General features: G+C 37.1%; 1 protein-coding gene across 5 annotated transcripts in view; it reads left to right on the top strand.

The window, feature by feature from the left end:
• Positions 1 to 12,212, top strand: part of LOC131951070 (CD109 antigen) — a 51,047-nt gene that overhangs the window by 12,727 nt on the left and 26,108 nt on the right. For 4 of the 5 annotated variants that reach the window (XM_059313339.1, XM_059313337.1, XM_059313335.1 and 1 more), the window contains exons 14-18: positions 14 to 76; positions 190 to 381; positions 1,003 to 1,152; positions 1,889 to 2,050; positions 2,883 to 2,940. In XM_059313339.1, coding sequence (XP_059169322.1) covers positions 14 to 76; positions 190 to 381; positions 1,003 to 1,152; positions 1,889 to 2,050; positions 2,883 to 2,940 — 625 coding nt within the window. Of the gene's footprint in view, positions 1 to 13; positions 77 to 189; positions 382 to 1,002; positions 1,153 to 1,888; positions 2,051 to 2,882; positions 2,941 to 7,993; positions 8,157 to 12,212 lie in introns of all 5 variants that reach the window. The other variant, XM_059313340.1, reaches the window with a different exon arrangement.

Raw genomic sequence — 12,212 nt, 5'->3', positions numbered from 1 at the left:
CTTTTTCTATTAGGCCGGAGACAGCATTTCTTTTGAAATCAAAGGCACCGAAGAGTTATCTACCCTCGTTTACCAGGTAACACATACTCTAGATATGATCTCCCTTGCTGTACTTATTTATGAATAAGTAAAAAATAAACAAACGATACGATTTTGAAAATTAAAAATTTCTTCACATTTTCTTAACAGGTTCTCTCTCGGGGCGTCATCGTCAAGACCGGCACCATCAACGCCAACAACCAGAAGGTTTTCCCTTTCTCCGTCGTCTCTGAGCCCAGCATGGCGCCCTCTGCCAGAATCGTCGTCTACTACGTCAGACCAGACGGTGAAGTTGTCCCAGACAGTATCAGCTTTGACATCAGCGGTGCTTTCAATAACAAGGTACACACGTACTCTCTATAACATTCCTCTAGCGGCATCAACTGAGCAACTAACTAGAATATATAAACAAGGTACACACATACTCTCTATAACATTCCTATGATCAACTGAACAACTAACTAGAATTTTATAAACAAGGTACTGGTGTCATTGCAATAATGCTGTAAGTCCCCTCAGTGCAGAGGCGTAGCGACCCTTGCGGGTGCCCAGGAACAAACTTTCAATTTGCACCCCCCCTCAAACTTTCGATTTGCAATCCCCTCACACTTTCGATTACTTTTTCCAACCCATTTTGGCGCTCTAAGGTCGGCGCCCGGGGACATATGTCCCCCCCCCTTCCCCCCATCGCTACGTCTCTGCCTCAGTGTAAATAAGAGAATAACACACCAGATCTTTAAGGTTTTAAAACTGCATTTTCTAATGTGTACGATTCGCTGATTTGAAAAATAAATTATACTTCAAAGTTATTCCCAAAAAATTATTGAAAAACAACGCTCATACGTAAATCATATGTAATTTTTAGTTTGCGCGTTTGTTTGGGAGTAATTTTCCAAGTGCGCGTGTTCGATAAAGCATTTTGTGATAAGTAATGTTTACATTTTCTCCCCCTCCCCGCCACAGGTTTCCATCAACCTGGACAGGACAGACGTTGAACCAGGTGACAACGTGACCGTCATCACCACAGCTGACCCTGACTCCAGCGTCAACCTGTTGGCCATTGACCAGAGCGTCCTGCTGCTCAAGGGCAGAAATGACGTCACTGACAGTGATGTAAGAGCTTGGTTTAATTGCCCTACTAAAAATAACAACAATAACTTAACATTTTTGACTCCATTAAAAAAATTAAATGAGAGTTGTATTCATTGCATTAGAAATGGCTTCATCTTTTAAAGAACGAAGAAAGAAAATGTAATTTTATAATTATATACTTTATAATTGTATATTATTAAATATTATTTTTGATTATATTTAAATTAAGTAAAAAAAAATTAAGTTCCCTTTCAAGACTGACGATGCATGGGGCAGGTGAATTAGAGTTCACTTGTTTCTCTGACCTCGGCGTATGAAGTGATAGTAAGGTCAGCATTATGCCCAGCCGACTTTACTTTTCCCTAACGTGAGTTAGGTACCCATTAGATCTGGGTAGACTAAGGAGGGACATTCTTCTTACAAAAACCCGGATTCGAACTAGAGACTTTTTGAGTTACCAGTCTATATATATAAATATATATATATATATATATATATATATATATATATATATATATATATATATATATATATATATATATATATATATATATATATATATACATATATATATATTTGTGTAAATATCTATATAATAAAATATTGTTTATCTATGTTTTAATAAATATACTCTTGATTCATTCTTAGGACGCACCCTATCTAACGCCATCTTTTTTCGATTATTTGGAAAACTGCTTCCATTTCCATCTCTCCTAGTTGAGTAAAATATCACCCAATGTCTTTCTGTTATCTACAGGTGTATTCAGATCTCAAGGAATACGATACCATTGTAGATTCGAGTACGTCCGGCGGTTTCCGTGGCGGTATCGATTGCCCAATGTGCAGGAGAAAGAAGAGATTTATCTGGTGGCCTTACCCAACATTCATTGGCGGAAGTGACGCACAGCAGGTTTTACAGGTGGGTGGTTTAGATAATAGATGGGCAAAAGACTGGTTTACAGACAGAAAACATTTTGAATTAGGGACGGTAGACAGTTTATCCTTTTTTTTATCCTCTTGCAAAACGATGATACATTGATATGTATCCTAGACAGTTTATCTTAAAGACAGTAGACAGTTTGTTTCATAGACATGGACGGCTTGTCTAAGAGACAGTAGACAGTTTGTCTTAGGGACAGCAGACAGTTTGTCTTAGAGACAGTAGACAGCTTGTCTTAGAGACAGTTGAAAGTTTGTATTAAAGACAGTAGACACCTTATTATAGAGACAATAGACGGCTTTTCGTATAGACAGTAGACAGTTCGTCTTAGAGACGGTAGACATTTTATTATAGAGACAGTAAACAGTTTGTCTTAAAGACAGTAGACATCTTGTCTTAGAGTCAGTAGACAGTTTGTCTTAGATACAGTAGACAGCTTGTCTAAGAGACAGTAGACAGTTTATTTTAGAGACAGTAGACAGTTTGTCTTAGAGACAGTAGACAGCTTATTATAGAGATAGAAGACGGCTTGTCTTACAGACAGAGACCTAGCACACCAAAACACATGTCCACATGTAGACATCATGTAGTCGCTCTAGCTGGCTACCGATAGAAGTCATCAGATCAGACAGACCACATCCTAGCAGACAGAAGAGATCAGACACGTTTGAAAGTTTGTAAATTAAACGACTTCACACATTTAAATTCTATTATCGAGTCTAGTGTAGAATAAAAAAAATCACTACACTTTGAGTTTCTTAAACAAAATCACCCAACACATTAATAAGCGGCTGTGTCTTGTCTGTTGCAGAATGCTGGCGTTGTCATCCTCACCGACGCCACAGTCTACCACTACCAGGAACCAATCCGTGAGTACCACATCATCTCTGTCTCCTTATGCCACTCACACTTTACAATCTTTTCAGGAAATACCGTATTCAGCTCACACCGTGATTTTCTATGCCCTAGTACAGCTTTAAGCGTAGTTCTCATTCTCACCAAGATAACCAACAATAAGAATACAATCTAGAAGACGAACATTTGAAACTATTAGTACCCATGAGGAGCTGTACCATGTTGTTTAGGTTATGTTAAGAGATAAACTTAAAACTCGGGGTGTGGTCAAGCAATAGCGCACACAATGACTAACACGAACGTCTAGGTTTGACTCTATGGAACATCACTGAGTCTGCCCAGCTCTAATAAGTTCCCGACTTGTCTGGGGAATTAAAAGCGGCTTTCTTTGTATGCCGTTAAAAAAAAACAACAACATCTGATTACTTCTACTATATAGTCTGCAAGGAGATTTTACTATTATCCTCTTGCAAAACGATGATACATTGATAAATTGAAGCTACTAACTGTTGCTAATTAAAGAACATATAACAGTTTGGTTATTATTTTGAAATAGCATTTGATGTGGTTGCAAAGCTACAATTTGGAACATATCTACCCAAAGTATTTATTGACCATTGTCAAAGCATTGCCAATGCATTGCTGAAAAAACTCCAGAAAATTACTCGAACCCCGAAGGGTTAAAGTTCAAACATGAAAACATTAACTGAAGTAAGCTTATTTGCAAATCTTTCAACTTGTAGTATACGGGAACACATACCCAAATCAAATTAAAAAAATAAATAATACAATAAACATTTCACTAACAGCATCACATTACTTACATAATTAAAAAAAAGGCTTACTGTAGCATACTTTAAAATTTTCGATGTGAACTCTCCAATAACTTTAACTATTTTGGAGCATACAGCATGCAAACAGTAAATATAAGACCTTTAATTCTGTTGCGTATGCAGGATTTAAAATACCCAGAGTAATGTTTGGAAGCCCTATGATGTTTCAAGCAGCCAGCTTTAATGCTAAGCCAGCGCTGAACATTCAAATGGACATGAAGCCGTCTCAGTCCCTCAAAGTACCTGCTCGAGTTAGGGTCCTTTTCCCCGAGACGTGGCTCTGGGATCAAATCCCAGTGGGGTACAAGATTTTTTTTTAATGGATGCAATTCTACTGCATGAATAGAATGGGTAGACACGGAATGCAAATTAACACTAACTAAATTCTTTAGTTTAACCTTTACTAATTAATATTATTAATCTTTATTGCCTGCTATGGAGACAAAAATTATGGCGTCAACTAACGAATGAAATCAAACTTAAAACATAAAAAAAAACAGAATAGGACTTAGTTGATTTCTAATACAGGGTTTAGACCTAGGCCGAGGCCGTGGATGCTATTTAAAGGAGCAATGATTCTTGAATCTGCCTGCTATGGAGAAAAAAATTATGGCGTTGACTAACGAAATGAAAACAAACTTAAAACACACACACACACACACACACACACACACACACACACACACACACACACACACACAAAAAAAACTGAATGGGACTGAGATGATTTCTAATACAGGGTTTAGACCTAGGCCGAGGCCGTGGATGCTATTTAAAGGAGCAATGATTCTTGAAACTGCCCAGCCCGTAGCGTTTAATCGTCAGCCAATGCTGGACAACCAAATGGACGTGAAGCCGTCCCAGTCCTTACAGGAACCAGCTCGTGTTAGGGTCCTTTTCCCCGAGTCCTGGCTGTGGGTTCAAATCCCAGTGGGGTACAAAACATTTTTTTATTGATTCTATTGCATGACGGATGAAATGGGTAGACATGAGATTCGGGGTAAAAATTAATACTAACCAATTTAAAAAAACAACCTTTAGTATACATTAAAAATATTTATATGATTAATTTTCATTGCATGTGAAAGAAATATTCTTTAAATGTTATGCATGTTTCTTATAGTCCTTAGCCGTTTAACAAGACTTTGTTGGAGCTACTTTAATTTGAATCATTGCTTGATTATTATTTATATAAATATATATTATATGAGAGAGTAACTGGTCTTTAAAAAAAAACAGAGTTATTGCTCTTTCTTTGAGTTCAGTCGTTTCATAATGGACATGAACACACATATTTTTAGAATTTTATATGCAAAGGATTGAGCATGCGCAGTGATTCTCCTGGGGAGGTGGGGGGGGGGGGGGGGAAGGGGCGTGGAGAATAGTTGCCAGAAGAAAACACTGATTACAAGCCAATCCGTGTCTTGTTTTCTGGTCACAGCTACTCTACTGTATCAGTAATGTCTTCGTTTCAGAGTTTCTTCCAGGCATCTCTTCGGGGGGGGGGGGGCAAGCCCCCCCGGAATTTTTTTTACCGCCCCCCCCGAACGAAATGAAATTTATATAATTTATATGGAAAATATATACTTTTAACAGTGTCCGCCCCCCCCCCCCCCCAAGAAAGTTTACCGCCCCCCCGAAAATTTCAAGTGCCCCCCCCCCCCCCTGAGAAAAAAGTCTGGAAGAAACACTTCTTCTTTTAGACACAATTTTTCGTGTTCCCCATTCCAGTCTGCAGAATATTTTAAATTTAAAAGACCGCTATATTAAAAAAAAAAAATGCCTAAGTGTTACACTTCCCTATTTTAAATAAAAACTTCAATATTGAATTCTAGATCTAGTAATTTTTCTTAAAAGCGCTTGCCGAAAATGTACGTAGGTTTTGTAGGCTATTAAATAAAACAACGTATAGAAAGCCAATTATATTATTAATTATCACTAGAATGGTGGGCAATACCTATGATGGCCAACTTTGGTGGCATACAGCCTCAGACCCTTCTAGGGGGCGTCACCCAGACTCAGGTACCAGGCAATACAGCCACGAGTGGTGGCCCTTTGAAAGAGCCGACCCGCGTGCGTTCTGTCTTCTCGGAGACTTTCCTCTGGTCTGACATTGATGTCGGGTTAGTATAGTAAGGGGCGGCTACTCCAAAAACAGCTACTCTAAGGGCGGTTACTCTAGCTTTGGATGGTAAAAATCAGCTTTACCCTTGGTGTAAATTTCATACTTTTATTGTCAAAAAAGTAGACAGCAGCTTTGGTTACGGCTTAAGCCACATTTTAATGACATCTAGAAAAATATAAAATAGTTAAAAATCTTTGAAAATCGCTTGAGTAAAATACAATTAAACACTATAGTCAGGATAAAGTGTTTTAAAATACATATCAGAACTGCAACTCCAGACAATGCACTAGTGAGTAATCATTGATTTTGTTGTAATTGATTATTTTCAAATATATATATATTTGAAAATAATATTATTTTGAAAATAAAAGCATTAAAGAAAAAAAAATTAATTGATTATTTAAAAAAAAAAGTTTTATAAATATATAAGGATACAAGATACACGTTTTCGATAAAATTTATATTTTGCTCATCAAAATTTTTATTTCTGAATTCGGTACTAACACTTTTTAGCTATCTAACCAGAACATTTCGGACTTCTAGAACTTCATCTTTTTAGTGCTATGTGAAACAGTATCCCCCCCCCCTCCCTTGCAAATGTTCACACCACTACGCGGTCAGCGGCTATCTTCGAGCGGGTATCACATCTTTTATTGCCCAAGAAGCATCATAAACTATACATCAATCTATCGGCCAAGCACCCGTGTACCCGATAGTGTAGTGACTTTTTTCCTTGTTCTACACACAAGTTGGATAACGTTGTTTTCTACAAAGTAAAATTTGCTATCCAACTCCTTATAAGGACATGCGCGTAAAAATAATGAATGGGGTGGGGTTGGGTGGGGTGCGTGTTTAGCCTCAAGCGCTGTACCCACATTTGTGTATTAGGCTATTATCGAGAGGCAATAAACTTGTGTAAGCTACAATTTAAGTAGGGATAGACATTGTATTGAAATGAAAAGACCGGCTAACAAACAGAACTTAATCTGGTTTGATGATAGTCGTTCTGATAAAACTCGATTAATAGGATATGTAATACTTAATAGACATTAATTCTTTACCTGTTGTATACATATTTTCTGCTTACATAGAAAAATCTGTCTAAAACTTATAACATAAGTGAACAGGTATTTTATTAGTCAAATGGCTCTTCCGCAAACAACAATAGGTTTTTTTCTGTTTTCTATAAGAGAAAACGCACAGTGTCTTTTTCCAACCTTCTTTTCAAGTTTTCCCAACTTTGAATTTTTACTCAAAATTCAACATTCAAATCGCTAAGGCTTTGGAACCCTTGGTCATACAAAGCTGAAATTTTTCACATACATTCAGCATTATACTATCTACAATACTACGTTTGAACATTGAGTTTACTGCAATACTTTAGGAAATTTTGACATTTATGTAGCACCACCCCCTAATTTTTGTACATAGTTTTACGTAAAAATTTGTATTAAAAATTGGATATAAGCTATCGCAATGAATAAACGTAGAAATTTATAGTTTGGTTTGAGAAATCTAAATGTGTCATCAGATATTTAAATTTCTTTTGGGAACAAAGTTAGAGGTTTGAAAAGGTGTTAGTTTTCACACCTTTTCGTGGTTTCCATGGCAACCAGTACTGCTATTGACGGCTATATATTATTTTTGTCTATAGGATAAACACTATTAACTTATGAATCTATTTAACACACTGAAACAAGTTAAATTAAAAAAAAATACTATCTGTATAGTCTATACAGCAATATTAGATTCAGTGGCGTAACGAGGACGGGTGTCAACCGGTGCGGCACTTAATGGTGTCACCCCGAGAGGCGTAGCGACCCTTCCCGGGGACAAATTTTTCGATTTGCACCACCCCCCCTCCAACTTTCGATTTGCACCCCTCCCCTCAAGTTTTTCTCTATATATTTTGCTATTTTTTACCTTGGTGTCACCCCCTTAAATGGTGTCACCCGGTGCGGTCCGCACTCCCCCCCCCTTGCTACGCCTCTGATTAGATTATAGATCTAGTCATTTTTCTTAAAACGCTAACCGAAAATGTACGTACGGTTGTAGGCAATGAAATAAAACAACGTATAGAAAACTTATTCTATCACCAATCATCACCAGATTGGTGGGAAATACCTATGATGCAGCCACTGATCCTTCTAGGGGGAGTCACCCAGACTCAGGTACCAGGCAATACCGCCACCAGTGGTGGCCCTTTGAAAGAGCCGGCCCGCGTGCGTTCTGTCTTCTCGGAGACTTTCCTCTGGTCTGAGATTGATGTCGGGTTAGTATAATAAGGGGCAGCTACTCCAAAAACAGCTACTCTAAGGGCGGTTACTCTAGCTTTGGACAGCAAAATTCTGCTTTAGCCTTGCTGTAAATTTTATACTTTTATTTTCAAAAAAGTAGACAGCAGCTTCGTTTATGACAAGCTATATTTTGACGAGGTCAAGAAAAATATTTGAAAAACATTAAAATTTTAAAAAGATTGCGTGAATAAAATAAAATTAAAAACTACAGTCAGGCAAAAGTGTTCTAAAATACAGATCAGAACTGCAACACAATGAATTGCTACTTAAACAATAAAAATTATTTTTATTTTTATTGTGCTTTAACTTTTCTCGATTGTTGTGGTTTAGTCCAGGGGTCGGCAACCTGCGGCTCGCGAGCCGCATGCGGCTCTTTTGATATCAAGATGCGGCTCTCCAGCTCCTTGAACAATTACTAATAATCTTAATAAAAAAATAAAATATTTGAAATAAAAAAAATGTTAGTGGCTCTTTAAAACCAGGGAAATTTTGAAAATTGTAACTTTTGGCTCTTCCGCCTCAAAAGGTTGCCGACCCCTGGTTTAGTCACAACCCTATGACAATAGCCCGATTAATCCGACAGACAGCTAAACCTTTTTAGTGAGTTCGTGGCGGCTGCCTTGGAATTCGGTACAAGTTTACAATAAAGCGAACTCGGTCTGATGTATCAAAACAGTATAAGTATAGACTTCAAAATTTGTTTAGAATCCATACAATATTTTAAAACCAAAATGTTAACTATAGTAAAGGATATCCCTACAATGTAGCCTATATAATGGACTTAATATTGAAAGATGAGGCGTTCGACTGGTCTTTAATAAGATTTTAATGTTAAAGTAGCTTTAAAAAAAATAGGCGAAAAATCATGAAACATGTTTTTTAAGCACTGGTCCCTTATTAAAAGCGACTGGAGTCAAATTTTAAAAAATAATTTTTCTATTTTTATGTGGTATAAGTTTCCTGTCGATTGGGTTTTAGAGTTTCTTCCAGACATCTTTTCGGGGGAAGAAAGTCTACCGCCCCCCCCCCCCCCCCCGAACGAAATGGAATTTATATAGAAAATATATACTTTTACCACTGTCCGCCGTCCGCCCCCGGAAAATGTTGTCGTCTCCCCCCCCCCCCGAAAGCATCAAGTGAGTTCCCCCACACCCCACCCCGGAGGAAAAAGATTAAAAAAAAGTCTGAAAGAAACACTGTTAGGTTTTATCTTGCATCCACTTCTGTCACTGCCCCTCTTCTCCAACTGCAAACTAGACTTTATTGTTCTTTTTATGGGCGGGGTTAACGTAAGTTCTTCGTCGCTTTTCAACGTAAACAGAGGGCGACTACTAGGTACTACAAAGAGTGATCAGATTGTCTCCCCTTGCAGGGTTGACTTACCAATCAAAGAAGGAGAGTTAGGGATGTGGTCTTTGGGTATACCATAACAATGTGATAGATCGTACAAAAATACATTATAATGTCTAATTAAAGTGATAGCACAACATAATTCATTGGGGTATACGATAGCAATACTGATAGACCGTACGCCAATAAAATATCAGAAATTAGAGATTTACTACCTTTCCTTTAGGTTTTTTTTTTACTTTATTTATTATTTACATAACTGAGATAGATGGAGTGGTCGGATGGTAGAGCATACGACTGCTAACCCGAAAGTCTCGAGTTTCAATCCAGGTTCAAGTTTGTAGAACGTGTCTGAGTCCACCCAGCAGTTATGGGTACCTGGAAAAGTAAATACAGATGTGTATAGTGCTGAACACGCTATCCCTATATATGTATATATATATATAGGGCCCTATATATATATATATATATATATATATATATATATATCGAGGTCACATTAAACAGGTGACTTCTACTTCACTTTATTAAAAAAAGAACCCACTTGATCTTAAATTTGATATCAAATAACATGTTTGACACAAGTCATGGCATAACTTAGAGCAGTGCGGTAAGTTTATCGAACCTTAAGCTGCATCGTCTTTGATTGACAGGGCAACCACCCAACTGGTTACACTTACTCACCTCCACGCTTCAAATAAGCCAAGCGGTCGTGCCACTTTTGGGGGTCCAAAACCCCCCACAGACTGTGACCCCCATCAACACACAGTCTAGTACCACGCCCCTGAAAGAGGTGACACGAGTCAGGAACGTTTTCTCTGAGACTTTCCTTTGGTCAGACTTGACCGTTGGGTTAGTTGGCTATTTCTGATTAAGGGGCTATAGTTTTAAAAGAAATAAGAAAGCTTTGGTGCTTAGGTAATTCTAGTTGTCTTTTGGGATTTTCCACTGGTTTGAGCTCTTTACTGACTGCCAATTATTATTTTCAAAGATAAAAAAAATAATCAACAGCAAAATGTGCAATTATTTCTTTGGTTTAGGTTCCCTGGCTAAATTAATCTTATGAAAAAGGTTAAAATTAATGTTATTTACCTAATAATAGTTTTACTTGACTAAATATTTGACAATCGCTTTTTCGATTAGACGTAATAATTTTACTTGACTAAATATTTGACTATCGCTTTTTCGATTAGACGTAGTCACTGTCACAAAAAATGGTATGGTTGTTTTGAAACATGAACACTAATCATGTGATTATTTTAAACTTTTAGAGGTAAAAAGCGTGTTTGCATAGGAGAAAACAGACACATAATACGATACACAAGTATAGACATAGTCCCTACTTCTTAAACAAATCTGACATACTTAATTTTACAGATAATAAAATTGTTTATTTGTTAACGTTTTAGATAACTGATTAGCCATATGTACAAATAATCATAATTGTATCAACATTTTATTTTATGGGGAAACAAAAAAAAAGGTAAAATCTACTTCAACTACGTCTGTGTTCTAAAAATGGTGCAATACTTAACATACTTTTTATAACCGTGGTAAATGTATGATGCTCTCTTTAAATTTACACGTAACATCAATAACTGACAGGTCCTTATATCTGGCATAGCATTTTAAACGCCTTCACCCTAATGAAATAGGCGGCCTCGCCATTACTCGGGGTGACACCCCCCCCCCCCCCCCACTAACCATGTCGAACTTCTTTATATTTTATTTCCATCCACATTTTTGTAATACAGCTAAATCTGGCTAACTAGGTTGTATACGTTTAAATTTAAGCTTTATTTATTTAAAAAGAAAATAAACACTTGATCTTGAATTTTATATGAAATAACATGTTTGACACAAGTCATGGCATAACTTAGAGCAGTGCGGTAAGTTTATTGAACCATAAGCTACATCGTCTTTGATTGACAGGGCAGCCCCCCAGCTGGTTAAACTTCTTCGGCTCTTCGCTTCAAATGGCCTCAATGGTCGTGCCACTTTTGGGGGTCCAAAACCCCCCACAGACTGTGACCCCCACCAACACACAGTCTAGTACCACGCCCCTGAAAGAGGTGACCCGAGTCAGAAACGTTTTCTCTGAGACTTTCCTTTGGTCAGACCTGACCGTCGGGTTAGTTGACCACTTGTGAATAAGGGACTGCCTATACTTCTAAAATGCAAAAGAAATTAAAAAAAAGCTTGGGTGCTTAGGTAATTTCCGTTGTCTTTTGGGATTTCCCATTGGTTTGAGCTCTTCACTGGCTTAGTTGGAATCTGCCAATTTTTTTTTCAAACAACAAAAAGTGCAATTATTTCTTTCGTTTAGTTTTCCTAACTAAACAATTCTTTTTAAATTTATTATTATTTTATTTTATGCAACAGGGATAAGCAAGGTTAAAGTTACTGTTATTTACCTAATATTAGATTTAATTGACTAAATATTTGACTACCGCTATTTAGATTATCCGTAGTCACTGACACACAATTGACACAGTTATTTTGAATAATGAACACCGATCACGTTACTGTATCAAAATTCTGAAACTTAAAACTTGCTTGCAAAGAGAGAAAAAAGACACATAAACAGATGCACAAATATAGACATTGTCCCTACTTCTTAAACAAATCTGACCCTAGGATTAGTTGACCATTACAATAATGCCACAATATTAACATTTATG

This window comes from Physella acuta, unplaced genomic scaffold, assembly GCF_028476545.2.
Source record: "Physella acuta isolate Inbredline_101_S28 unplaced genomic scaffold, ASM2847654v3 ptg000797l, whole genome shotgun sequence".
Classification (NCBI taxonomy): Eukaryota; Metazoa; Mollusca; class Gastropoda; family Physidae; genus Physella; species Physella acuta.
Note: the sequence above shows the minus strand (reverse complement) of the source record. Positions and strands in the feature narration are given on the sequence as shown.